Source organism: Amphibalanus amphitrite, unplaced genomic scaffold, assembly GCF_019059575.1.
Source record: "Amphibalanus amphitrite isolate SeventyFive unplaced genomic scaffold, NRLGWU_Aamphi_draft 000258F_arrow, whole genome shotgun sequence".
In the NCBI taxonomy this organism is placed as follows: Eukaryota; Metazoa; Arthropoda; class Thecostraca; order Balanomorpha; family Balanidae; genus Amphibalanus; species Amphibalanus amphitrite.
In genome coordinates, this window is record NW_024881753.1 from 566,495 (window position 1) to 580,873 (window position 14,379).

At 55.1% G+C, this 14,379-nt stretch overlaps 1 protein-coding gene across 1 annotated transcript in view; it reads right to left on the reverse strand.

Moving 5' to 3' along the window:
- The window catches only part of LOC122386647 (myosin-7B-like), a 45,793-nt gene that overhangs the window by 15,692 nt on the left and 15,722 nt on the right, over window positions 1-14,379 (reverse strand). Inside the window, exons 4-5 of the mRNA XM_043376033.1 lie at window positions 11,410-11,622; window positions 2,759-2,821 (exon numbers count right to left, since the gene is read on the reverse strand). Coding sequence (XP_043231968.1) covers window positions 2,759-2,821; window positions 11,410-11,622 — 276 coding nt within the window. The remainder of the gene's footprint in view (window positions 1-2,758; window positions 2,822-11,409; window positions 11,623-14,379) is intronic.

The following is a 14,379-nucleotide window of genomic DNA, read 5'->3' on the forward strand; positions in this document are numbered from 1 at the left end:
GGTGGGTGTCAAGGTCACCTGAAGGTCAGGTCAGGTCATTGACCTTTGGTGACCTCGGGTGACCTCGATTCACTTTTTCGAGTTTTACATGTTTCTAGGCTAGTTTTTGGAGCGGAATTCGAATTTAGCAACCATTTGAACATTTACGAAGTAGTTTTGGTGCCTTCGTAACATGTTACGAAGCTGTCAGAGGCGGTTGACACGTGTTACGAATACCCGTCACAACCCCTACCGGTTGACCTGACCTGACCTGACCCGACCTGGTCTAAATGCTTAAAAACATCATCTCTGATCAAAACTAACACGATACTCGTGATCAGCACCCCGGAAAACCACATAGCAGCCACACTTTACGACTTTCTTACAGGTCCCGATTTTCCCGGTTTTCGGGTCATTGACCTGACCTGGAAGGTCAACCGATGGCCTAGGACCTTAAAATTGGGTATCATCGGCTTCGTCTCGTGACGGGCAACACGCTCGTTTTTTCCGCGAAGCTCTAGCTCGATCAGGGGCCAAACGCGAGGGGGGGTCGTACCAACCCCCCCCCCCCCTTGTGCCGTCGAAGGACGCAAAATGGCCTGTGCCGACGAGGGTTAAGTTGACTTCACCCGAACACCAAGTATAGCATTCAACGCGCCTGAGCTAGACAAACACGATTATGCCAAAATCGCGGCAGTGCGACCATTTTTGGCAAAGTAATTAACCTAAAACCGAGCCCGTGCCTTGTGGCACTTACCTGACCTAAGAGGTCACTGGCTGACCTAAGACCTTAAAATCGGGTAGTACCTAATTTTTGCGTCTTATAACGGCACACAAGCTTGTTTTTTCCGCGAGGCTCTAGCTCAATTAGAGGCGAAACGGCGAGGGAGTTGTACCAACCCTCCCCGGTCAATGTAGAAAACCAATCGGTCCGGCCAGGGTTAAATACCGGAATTGTGATCTAATGTAAAAAGACGGCCCAAGGTAACCCGACGTCAGTGACAGGTGTCCTATATTTGCAGCGTCTTGTATTCACGAAGGTTTCAATTTCCACTTTCTTCAGCCGAGTGATGGTTGTCAATAGCAAGGCTCTCTAAATGCAAGCCGTAATCGCCACGCAATATGTGGAAGGCTTTTGACGTCAATACATACATAAGTGCATACATAAAACGCGCTTTTCACAAAATTCATAAACTCAAGCGCATCTGTTTTTAATGACCAGTCAACTACGCATGGATGCGTGCAGGCCACACAGGTCAGCGTAAGCCGGGCGCGGCGGCCGAGCCGAAACTGGGGCGGGGCGGGCAGTAGTTGGGTAGGAAGAGCGGCTCCTGCAAATTTTGCGCAAATATGCGCAATTAGCTTTTATGTTGCCCTGGTGTAAATTTAAATCCTACTTCATCTCACAAAAAATCAGAGTGGAACTAGATGGGACTACCTGTTGTTTCCTTACCTAAACTTTGCAGTTATATTCCAGAATCACTGTAGGAGAGCCTTCATAAAAAAGCTATAGTACATCTTAGTTAGGGAAAAAGTATGCCAAAAATTTTGCACTGACCAGTCGGCAACTTCATAACGAACATTTTGATGCATAATATGTGGGATTTCAATTTGGTGTCTATCAGCAATAAGACTCTGAATATCCGGCTCAAGAAACCTCTTGCTCCGCGTCAGTTTCCCGAGTTCTGGGATACCCCATCTTCGGGGGCTGATTGCAGCTATTTTTGGTCACCCGGATTAGTTTTTTTGGCCTAAGTATAATAATTTGATCAATTTCAAATCGATCTATATAAAAAATAATCCGAAACTCCGGAATCGCCCGTGGCCTCTCGTGAGGGCGTTTCCGACCAGTGTGCACCGGCCCGGGCGGAGCGGGCAGACGGAGAGGGGTGGGACCGCCGGACCGAGCGAGGTGGGACCAAAGACCCCGGTGACTCAGCTCGGAGAGATGGACAGGTCCGACACTGGCCGGAGACGGACGGCAGCGCCCCTTGCGGCGATCCCTGACACGGGTGACAGACCAATGGGTCACTGTCTGGTGGTTTGAACGTGAACAGGGGATCCTGAGACATGGGAAGACAGCCACTCGACCTGGTACCCACGGCACCCACTTGGCCAGTCATCATCTCGACACCTGTCCCGCCCCTCAACACCCCAGCACTTCTGTAACCAGTCAACAGTTCAGCACCCCGTCTGACCAGACTCCGCCATCCCGCCCCTCCCGGCCGGTCAGTCGGCACAGTTTCCCAGTGCCGGCCGCTGCGGCGGCGCGCCGTCCAAAGTACGGCGGCCGTCCACCGACCCAGCCTCCGACGGAGGTCCACCGGATTGTAAAACTGATAGTGCATTCTGCTGCGGACTCAGTTCTCACGAACCAAGCGGCGCTACGAAAAAAAAACTCGCACTCAGCGCAGCGAGCAGCGCTTGAGACGGATTCAAATTACAGAACTTAGATAAGACAGGTTAATGTTGTAAGAACATACCTATCCCACGGATATACTAAACGTAAAAATGCAGCTTAGCCTGAAACCGCAAAACGGCAGAGAAGCTTGCTAACACACGAAACAAGTGTTAGCAAATGCACAAACAGATTTGATGTGTCACCAGAAACGTTGCGCAAATGCCAGTGTGAGCACATGCCGCCTTCTGAGGCCTAAGTAGTAAGCATATATTTGTCGGCAAACCAGGCAACTGTTACCGCCACCGCTGACTTGTCCTTTAGTCCAACTCTCGCCTCTGACCTGACCCATCCCCGTCCCCATAGCCTCACCACACTGACCTGTATCCGTTCCTCCAGCGACCGGGTGTGTTCGGCGGTTCCATGCCGCTCGTCCGGCTCCAGCTGCAACAGAGGGCGAGGGGCGCGGCTGTCAGCGGATTGTCGGGAGCCCGGGGAGCGCCGTGTGCAGTACACACACAGGGCGGTGCAGCGGCGGCCCGGTCACACACGGCACCGGACGGGTCAGGGCCGCATACCTGCCGCGGCGGTCGGCGCTGCGCACGGCGGATAATTCCGCGGCGGTCGGCGCTGCACTCGGCGGATCATTCCGCGGCGGAGGCCGGCTCACGCACGGTCCGCGGCGGTGGCACTCCGCACTCCGCACTCCGCACTCCGCACAGTGCAGTTACCGCAGCCGACACAGCCCGCCCCGTACCCCGCCCCGTCCCCCGCCCCTGACACCGACACCGGACGGGCGGGACACCGGAGCCGGCCGGCACCCTCCCCGTGTATACCGTCCGGCTTTACTGCGGGGGAACAGATCGGCCAGCGGTCTGGGGCAGGTCAGTGAGGGACATGACCTTCAAAAACGCTCGCAGCACCTGGTCAATGGTCACATAAGTCAATCAGCAGCTTTTAGTTGTTTGACTGCCAATGAACGATTCCAATTTCAAAAAACCTTGCAGGAAGTTGGTTAATTTAGGGCTTAGCAATTTGATTTTCGTTTAAAAGGTCCTTACATGTTTCAGCCCCAGAGACTCTTTACTGCACCGCCCTGAGGTCGCAGCGTTCCGAGTCCCCCAGGAAGCGCGTGCCGCTGCGGCGCGCCGGTGGCGGCGTTTTTCCTTTCCGTCTGTGGCGGCGCCGTGACGGGATAATGACGACCGTTCGGCCGTCACGTACGCCGCCAACCAGCCAATCAGACGTGACGTGAGCCGCGCACCGGCCGATCAGACGTGACGCGAAATACGGCGCCGCGCCATTGTTCGCCCGGACTCGGACTGCTCCCACGGAGTCCGGACTCCGGACTCCAGAGTCCGGACTCCAGACTGCAGGCACTCCGCCCACGGGTCACAGGGACCAGCAAACGGTAGCGTCATAGAGCCGGCAAAAACCAGCCATAGCGGCTATTACAGTGTGGAACAGTCTGCAGCGGCGCCGTGGTGCGGGTTCACCGCGTACAGGTTTGAATCGAACGCGATCGGCTCTACCATGGATCTCGGTTTGTCACGGTATACAGAGGTCTATGGCTTCACAATTGCAGGGTAAATTCCACTCCGTTTCACCGTGCTGGATGGAGTTCTGTGCTGTGTGCCCTGTAAGGATACTCTGAGCAGCGTTCGACCCCGCCCGGCGTCCACCGGCCGCGGAAACTGAGACCGACACGGGAAAACAGGGCGCGCCGGCAGCACGCCCCTGTCGGCCACGGCCGGTGCACGGCACCACAGAACTAGCAGCGGCGCAGACACCAGAGTGGGACACCACGTCACCCTCCGACCATCGGGGCACCACGCCGGGCCGAACATTCCACATTGGTGGCGTCAGAGGCGGAGAGCCAGCCAGCCGGCCGGCGGTCCACCTACGAATCGGATCAAGTCACGGAATGCCAGCGATGCCCTGATGATATGCCATTATGTAAGAATGGCCTATCAATTTCTCAGTCCCACTTGAGAATCGATCGATAGACTTGTTGAGCAGGCACTTGAGGCAGATAGAAAGGTCGAGGGTTATTGAAAAGTAATACGCCGTACTATGACACTTGAGAAATTCAAAACATATGATATGGCAAGAGACAGTGCATTGTGCAGTAAAAGCCGTCCTTCACGTCCAACCGTAAAGGTTTGGCCACTCACCCAGTCGTCGCCACATACAGCAGAGGTCCGGCCCACTCTGGTCTCGCTGAGCCCACTGCCTGCCGGCGCCGCCCGGTTCGCAGTCGGTCCGCCAGTCTGCCACCCACGCCCCACCTGAGGCCCCGGCCGCGGCGGCCGCGGCGGACCGGGCGTGCCCTATCGGTGCTGTGGCGACGGCGGCCCGCCTGCCGGCGGCCCCAGGTGTGCACAGCACCGTCCGCCGCCCGCCGCCTCGGTCCCAACGGCGTCCGGCGGCCGGCGACGGCAAATGTTTGCCGAAAACACGCCACCGAGACGGTGTCGAAACGGCCCGAGGAGCACGTCACGTCCTGTGACGGAACGGCGTCACGTCCTGGCCTGGCCGTCACAGGCCGCCACGTACTGGTATGGCTGTCAGGCCGACGTCACGTCACGGTCACAGACCAACGTCACGTCCCGGCCACGTCGTCACGGACTGACGTCAGGTCGCCGTCGTCGCCATACTCCGTCCATGCGTCACATCCGTCAATTCGTTAGACGCCAGTCCTGCGGTCTGTGTTTGAGGCAGCACTGCAGCGAGTGCAGAAATGTGCAGAAATATAGACTGGTGAGACAGCCAAACGCTATACGTATATTTTATACCTATATTTATAAATCAAGCCCCAAAGATCGCACAGCAGATTTTGACAAAGGGGCGCCAGTCATTACCGTTTACCCTATACGGTCGGGGCGGTCCAAAACAGGCGCAGGTAGACGTCTAGAGCTGCTTTTCTTCGGAAAGTGATGACACATTAAATGTCTACAACCGTCACCACTTGGTAACATACTTGAATTACTACTGATAGTTTTGATTTAGATAGCAGCTTGTCCGTTATGGCAAACGCTCGTTGATCAGAGCTACTGTTAACGCCAGACCCCTTGAGACCCTAATTTTTCGCGATTACTTTTAAATGCGTGAAGGAATTTCAACCTAGCTCAGGACATGGCCGTTTCAAGACAGGCCGAAACTTTTACAATTTAGATATTTTATCGCCATTTCAATATTTCAGGCACTTGTCATTGACTCGTAATGTTAACTGTTTTTCCATCCTGGATAGAGGCTTTCTACGTCATATGACATTAGGCTCCGCCCACGACTGCGGCATTGACCCGTGCCCATCAGCGACCTCTGTACAAACGACACCCCTGCCATTTGTGAAGGACTATGAATTTCGCTGACGCTTCACGTGCTATGAGTCAATTGCAGCAGACGGTCAAGTAAATGTTAGGCTCTTGTTGACTCTTGTATATAGGACCAAGAGGACCATCACTCCTCAACCTACTACTCAGTCGTGCTTCGAACAAACGTTAACGATTCCTAACAAATACGATTTTCGATGTAGGGTATCTGTTTGAAATACGAGCGAGCCGTATGATGTGAAGCTCAGGCAATTAACTTATTATTGCGTTGTTCGATGGTTGCATAGCGATGTACAAATCGGCAGCTACTTGGTGACATCCGACATCCCATTATCGCATTATCTGCAACGCCATAGGCTTTAAATACAGGTGAATATTTCCTAACCTTATGTCAGTTATATGCCATCTGCCCGTCATTTGCAGCTTATAAAAAAAATATATATATCAGCGAACATATCAGCATTGTAGAAGCAATGCGCATTGAGCATTTATGACTCCTTAGTCATCATGTCGCTCTCTGGGCACTGTCAGCCAAGACGCTACGCACAACTCCGCCGGCTTTCGGCACCGCTCGACCGTCGCCCGTCCCCGCTCCCCGCCACAGCGAGAGTGACCGCGCGCCGGCCCGAAACCGCCGCAGGCCAAGACCACAGAGGCGGGGCTTAGCTGTGACGTCATAACGTATCACAGACTGACTGGTGATAGCCTCTACACACCGGATGAAAATCTTGCTCGAAATTTAACATTACGAGTCAATGACAAGTGCCTGAAATATTGAAATGGCGATAAAATATCTAAATTGTAAAAGTTTCGGCCTGTCTTGAAATGGCCATGTCCTGAGCTTGGTTGAAATTCCTTCACGCATTTAAAAGTAATCGCGAAAAATTAGGGTCTCAAGGGGTCTGGCGTTAACAGTAGAAAGTTGAGAGAGGAGCAGTTACGATACAGGTCACTTAATGAATATTGACCAGTCAAATGACACACAGTGACCGCTCAGGATGGCCTCGGTCGCAGGTCGCCAGAAAACGAATAATCGCCATTCACAGTTAGGGATAACTAAGGCAATGACCGAATGCATTATCACGCAGGGCGTCTACAGCAGCGCACCACACTCTAACGAGGTCGTCGGGGTTGACTCGGGGGTTTCCCGTTCGGCCCCGCTGCGGTCAGTGGACCCCGACTCGGAACAAATACAGTGACAGCGCAGCGGCCGGACGGGTCACCTCATCGGCGCGCCGCCGCGGCCGCTCCCGTCGCGGCGGAACAGCGATACAGCAGGCCGATTCGCCCAGTGTCCTGACAGCGGCGGCGGCGGCGCCTCTCGCTCTCAGTCTGTGCGGTCAGACTCGCCACCGCCGCCGCCCGGTCTCGGAGCCAGGTGTGCGGCGGCATTATTTACCGAGGGCGGCGCGAGGGGCGCCGGGGCGGCCGTCCCTCCTCTCCCTCCCTCCCTCCTTGCCGTCATACAATACATGCGCAGCACACGGGCGGCGTGGCCCTGCATATGTGGACCGGCGGACGGCGGGCAGGGTGGCCCGGGGTAGCGACGGAGCTGACCGGTTACCCCCCGGAGGAATGACCGTGTCATCCCTGGAGGGCGGGACAGACCGAGTGCCCGAGTGTTTTGGAGGGCAGCACAGCCCAGTCAATGCGAGTAGCCACCCTCCCATGTCCAGAGGGAGGCCAGTCGTGCACCAGTCCCCAGATCGGCACCCCACCACCGTCCAGGCCAGCCGGGATATTCCTCTAACTTCTAATCCGCCGACCAGTACAGAACGCGAGGTGATTATCGCTGGGAAGAAATGGCGTTCGTGCTGAGCGAATTAGCCTCTCAGGACTCTCAAAACAGGAACCGAACAAAACAAAAGTGCCCAGCTCAAGTTCGGCGTCATAACTGACCATTGATTGATGTACAGGGTGTCCCATAAGTTCGTTCTCACATTATGTTTGCATGTGAAACAGAGTACATTGCGTTTTGGTATATTCATGATAGAGGTGGCAAAATGTGGACCCGGGGACCCGGTCCAAAGAACCAGTCTGGACCCATATGGGTCCAGACCGGTTCCTGGAAATTTTCTGACGGGTCCAACCGGGTCCTACCATAAACTATACATCTTGCACATTACACATTATTGCAAAAATGAAGTGAATGAAGTGAATGTTTCTTTGCACACAGTAGCTCATGAGTATTCCCAGTGGGAAATAGGCTGTTTTACATGATGCAACTAATGATACCTACAAGTAGTTTGTATTAATTGACTTTTGGGGAACGGGTCCAACTGGTTCCGATTGCAACTAAGACCGGGTCCGACTGGTTCCAGAAATGTCCAGCCGGGTCTGGTTCGAGTCTGGTTCCCAAAATTTTCATCTTTTGCCACCTCTAATTCATGACCCCTCAATGTGCTCCCCATTTAATAGGCAAACACATGAATGCATGCTGCGGCATGCCAACCGGCATGTTTGGCTGCATAGCAGGCTTAAAGTTAACCCAGACTGACTTGACATGCGCCGTGAGCTCCTCGAGGCTGGAACAGCGCTACGCTTCGACGAGCCTCAACTTCAGCATAACCAACAAATTTTTTATGAAATTTTGATCCGATGAGGTGCCTGGCATGTGATCTTGCCACAAACGCCTGTCACAGTCTCCTTGCACCGCTTTTAAGCTTTGCTTGACCTGTGCACTGATGCACTGTCTTGCCTGAAGATGGGCCTACGACCTCCCGGATGCCATTTTCTCCTCTATAAATGTGTTCATACTCGCGGTCCGAGTTCAGTTTGAGGGCTGAAATTCCTCCTAGATGTTCTTGGAAAAGCATTCTGCTTCCCAAAACTGTTTCTGGGTTGCCACTTGTAACTTGATCAACTCCAGAACGCCTATAACCCCACAACACAGTGACCCTGGCCTTTTGCATAGGAACATAACGGGACGAAATGAAGGCCTCCTCCTTCGCCCTTATGGGGTTGTTTTCGGGTTTGGACGGGTGTTTCATCTCGAACGTGGACTAGTTAGTCCAGATGACCTGGTTGATGTCATCAGCCCTCTAGTTTTGTTTAGCCTCAGGCATAACGAAACTCATGTTTGGCCATTTTAAGACGTTTTTGACTGTTTTGTGCCCTCCGGTAAGCAAAGCTTAAGTCACCTTGAGTTATGTACCCCGAAAGAACACTCTTAGACAGCTGGTAATCCATCCTGAAAAGTCTGTTTACCAACTTTCTAACTAGAGGTGGCAAAATGTGGACCCGAGGACCCGGTCCAAAGAACCAGTCTGGACCCATATGGGTCCAGACCGGTTCCTGGAAATTGTCTGACGGGTCCAACCGGGTCTTTCCATAAACACTACACATATTGCACACTACACATTATTGCAAAATATGAAGTGAATGAAGTGAATGTTTCTTTGCACACAATAGCTCGTGAGTATTTGCAGTGGGAAATAGACTGTTTTACTTGATGCAACTAATGATACCTACAAGTAGTTTGTATTAATTGACTTTTGGGGAACGGGTCCAACTGGTTCCGATTCCAACTAAGACCGGGTCTGACTGGTTCCAGAAATGTCCAGCCGGGTCTGGTTCGAGTCTGGTTCCCAAAATTTTCATCTTTTGCCACCTCTATTTCTAACCCTTTGACCTTTTTGATGGCCACTTTGGCGCCACACAGTTTTGGCCACTTGGCTCATTCCTGAGGGCTGGCTAGAAAGAGGATAAACTTGCAGTGATTGACTCCCAACAAATCATCGGCGTCACTTGCTGACTGTGCGTCCAGTTAGCAATGGATATTGGCTACAGACTGGTAGGCCTCAATCACCCTCAATCGTCGCGAATGGTCACGTGCTGACTAAATACTGAGAGGTACCCGTATCGGAGACCTCTATGTTGCGGCGTTAGCCGTCTCTGTAGGAAGCGGGCTCTCTAGCAAAAACTATTTTGTCTACAGAAATTAGCTACTGTGGAGCATATTTCTACCAGCCATGGCAACCATGTAAGCTCAGTTACGAACCAATTTCAGCGTGCCTTTAAGCAAGAAAGCCTAAAAACGTAAAATTTAGGTGAGAACGAACTTATGGGACACCCTGTAAAAATAGCTCCGCACCACAGCGCGAGGCGTGAACGTTTGCGCCGAGTGAGTGGCCTTTGGGAGTCGGTGGCGGCGGCAGCGACTGGTCGGTATTATGTGGCCGTGTTTTTGTTACAGTTCTGTCCAGCCGACACGGACCGAGTTCAGGTCATCCGGGGTCAACTGGGGCCACCGCTGGGAGGGAGGCGTCCAGTGCCCCACAGTGCTGCTCCACACAGCTGGGTGGAGTATATCGGCCCGGTAGCGGACCGGGACAGAGAGGCTGGCGCGGCGGCGGCCAGTACCGTGGCTGAGATCAGTCGGGGTCGACGGAGCGGAGAGCGAGCAGTTGTGGTCCAAGATCAGGTTCCTCGGGGAGGGGCCAGGAATTCCGAATGGCCGACCGGACCGCGGCGATTCCACGCCGCCCGTCGTACTGGCGTCCCAGGACACAGCCGTTCCAAACGGAAGGCCAGCGGGTTTTTACTGAGCTGACCGGCCGACGGCGGCGGCGGCGGCTGTCGACGAGCTGTCGCGGGCTCTGCCGAACATGTCTGAGTCTGTGTCCCGGCGGGACCTCCTGAGTCCTGACCCTCAGCCTCGGCGGTCCGATGGAACCGTGCACGCTGAAGGGGCAACACAGTTCGCAGTGACCGCTGACCATTGACCAGCTCCGGTGACTAGTAACCGGTGACCAGTGATCAGTCTCTATCTGCCGGAAGGGCAGCGCCCTGGCCGGCTAACGACCGCTGTCCGTGCGCCGTGCGCGTCCAAAAACCGGGCTCCTCCGTCCGTCTGTCGGTGCGACCGGCCAAAAACTGGCCCCGGCAGACAGCGGACCCGGCGGCGGCCACAGTGCCGACGCTAGCCCGTCCTTACAGCGCCGGCAGACAGTGGGCACTGGGCAGGGAGCGGCGAACAGCAAACGGCGAACGGCAGAGCACCGACCGCGGACGGCGGATACTGCAGAGCCAACAGCAGCAGCAACTTACCCAGATCAGCGACCCGCACACAAATGAACACAAAGGTCCAACAGGCATGCATTCCCAGCTGGAACGCAGGAAGCATGCAAAAAAGGAAACCTTTGAGGATATTTCCTAACAACCACTTACTTTGCCCAGCGCAAGCGTGAGCGGCTTGACAGGTGATTAGAAAACGCCGCCGCGGCTGGACGCAGTTTAGGAACGAGTTGCATTAACGCCTTTTCCTGTTTGGGAGGGAGGCGGCTGCGGGTCCGGTCGTTTCGGCGGTTCGCCCGCACCAGTAGCGACTGCAGCAGCAGGTGCCTGCCTTTCCTCGCTCCGGTCAGTGCCCCGCAGCCTCCCAGGGCAGCGGGCGCCCCTATGGGGGCCGCCGGCCGACCCCAGCGGGCACACCGGCCCTATCCAACAGCCGAGACCGAAAGCAGCGCTCCAGGTGATCCGGCAACCCAACCAACGTCAGCTGGTCCCCTCCCTGGACCACGATAGACTGCGCTGGACCCACCTCTTGAGCACTTAACTGCGTTGGACCCACCTGTTTGATCAGTTGGCTGCGTTGGACCCCCAGTTTCATCAGCTGGCTGCGTTGGACCCCCCCCCCCCCCCCGTTTGATCAGCTGGCTGCGTTAGATCACTATGATCAGTTGGCTGAGTTGGACTCACCTGTTTGACCAGCTGGCTGCGTTCTCTGCTCAGCTGGTCGCAGCGCGCCGTCAGCTGGTTGATGCGTCTCTGTGCGGCCAGCAGGTCGTCTAGGTCGGAGCCGGAGGTCGTCTCCGTCTCCGTCTCCGTCTCCGTCTCGTCATGGCCGCCGCTGCCCGACTCCAGCCGGTCCTGGGCATCGCGCAGCTGGTTCCTGAGGCTCAGGAGCTCCTTCTGCAATCGAAGGGAATAGGACGCTCAGACGCAGCCGAGAGCCGTGTTGCGAACTCAACCATGACGTAAGAGTTCAGACTTCAGTGTGTGGCAGAATGCATCCACCTACTGATTATTCAATGCTGAATGGAATCAAGGCAGGCAATGATGTCATGCCACCAGGGGTGTAATTTTCCTAAAATGATTGTGGGTTCTCGCTCAGCTGTAGAGGCGCCAAGACGCTTTGGGGCGCATTGGAGAGGCCAGAAGGGCGCCGAACAGTCAGTAGTGCGAAGTTGGTGGGGACGTAGGGGCGCCAGAAGGTAACGAGGGCGCCGTGAAACCATGACAAGGGGCGCCATCCTCCCAGAAGGGCGTCGAGCGATTAAAGACGTTTTATGGTCTAGGGGCGCTGAGAGGTCAGAAGGGCGCCGAACAGTTAGTAGCGCTAAGTTGGTGGGGACATAGGGGCGCCAGAAGGTTACGAGGGCGCCGTGAGACCATGACAAGGGGCGCCATTCTTCCAGCAGGGCGTCGAGCGATTCAAGACGTTTTATGGTCTAGGGGCGCTGAGAGACCAGAAGGGCGCCGAACAGTCAAGGGATGCAAAGTGGACAGAGACATAAGGGCGCAAAATGGTCAGGAGGGCGCCGTTATTCCAGGAGAAGGGCGCAGTGCTGTCAAAAGGGCGCCATTCTCCCAGAAGGGCGCCATGTGATTAAAACGTTATAATATCCAGGAACGCGAGACGGTCAGGAGGACGCCGTTAGAGCATGCGAAGGGCGCCGTGCTCTCGAAAGGACGCTTGTAGAAGACTTGTGGGTGCATTTTCATCATTGTGGGGGCATAATTCAGGATTGTGGGTGCATCTGCTCCCACAAAGAGATATAAAATTACACCCCTGCATGCCACGCAAGCTGGAATAAAATAGAATAGAAGTAAGCCTGTTTAATGCCACAAACTAGCTACTGTCGCCCACATCTCACGGTTGGATAAATATCTGGCTAGATCGCAAACTTCGGAACAAGCAGACAAAGGGCAGGGCTGAAACTAAGTCTGCAACGCAGCTGTTGTCGAACATTTAGTCCGACAGGCCGGTTATTCAGGCGGCAAAGCGGGGCACTCGGGTCGGAAAATCTGCGGAGCGGAGGCTGCGCCGTCGGGGACGGTGGGAGTCCCCTCGACAAACGCTAACCGACTTATACCGGAGAGACTGACGGCGATTGCACAATCCTACACCATCCAGAAGATAACCATACCGGCTGAGAACAGAGACAGCAGTCACTGGAACGGTTTCCTGAGGTGTTATCCATTGTTCGGTGTCCATTTTGAACGCGATGTTGGATAACGGCAGGCTGTTCCTGCGAGACTCGGCGTATCAAGGCAGGGCTTTGGCGGACTGTAAATGTCTTAGACTGCACACCATGTGCTAAGATGATAAGTATCAAGTCTCAACGGACGCTGATGGGCTGCATGATATTTGCAGAGCCCGTCTGGCATGTGGCGAGTGCCGGCGAGGATCACGTCAACGACTAAATGTGAAACTGCGGTCTCTGTAACCTGTACACCGGAGAGCCAGCTCCCGTATCGAGTACACCATGGGTCGGTACCAGGGTACACCGCAGAACGGGTACTCCGAGTACACCGAGAGACGGTAACCGGGATACCCTGGAGTACGGGTACTCCGGGTACACCGGAAAATCAGGCCCCGGGCACACCGGAGAGGCGGTCCACGGCCGGTCGAGGGCGGTACATCCTGTGTTTCGCCACAGTACACGGGCCGGCCGGCGCCGCACCGGCCCGCCGCGGCTTTCGCCCACCCTAAATATTGGCTCATGCGAATGGCAAATACTCTCTATTGACTCAGGCCAAGGCATACAAGATAGCGTTATCTGGCCGCGGGGCGGCGGCGGCGGCGGCGGAACGGCGCAGGTGCGGTGGGCGAGGTGACGGAGTCGGGAACGGAGCCGGCCGGCGGGGCGCACAAGGCTCAATAGCCTCCCAAACGGGGGGCGGCAGGGCTCCATCATCTTACAGTCGCTCCCAGTCGGGACGGCAATGCTTAGAGACGCTGCACACTGCACACTCAAACAGCTACCATTTGTTTCATAATGCAGGAAAAACTTCGCATGTGCCCGTGTTCCCTTGAAGAATGATATCACGTAGTTGACAAAGATAATCGCTTGCTACGTCTTATGTGACAGGTACATTTTTACCATTGGAGTGAATCATTGTATTACGAAGCTTTCAAGCGTGGCGACTTCTGTTCTGTAGTACACTGTTCTTCGACTTCTGTCCGACTTCGACTGTACACTCGACTTCTGTTCTGTAGACTCGTACTTCCCTTACTGCAGAGCACCAATACGGCTTCTAGAAGTTAGCTATACCTAATGCCTATCCACGATTATCCGCACATAGAAAAAACGCAGCATTTTGGAGAACGGATTCAATTCCTAGGTCGGCCCGCGCAGCTCGGACATTCACCCCGCTATACCGGCTTCCCTGCAGCACGCACCAGGGAGCCGTACACCGGCCTCCGACAAAGAACTGCCACCCGCCGACCGCTGCTGAACCCCGGCAGGGCGCGGCCCGCAGACGTCACACACGCCGCCTTTCCTCCAGAATGGCCGCCGTGCGGCGTGGCGTGGCGCAGCGTGGCGCGGCGCGGTCCGTGCTGAGTTACAGAGCGCTGACCAAATCCCGCAAACGAGTTCTGCTCTAATCCGAGCGGGCCGCGCAGAGCCCGGCTCGCAGACTCCGCCCGGCCCGGCCCGTACC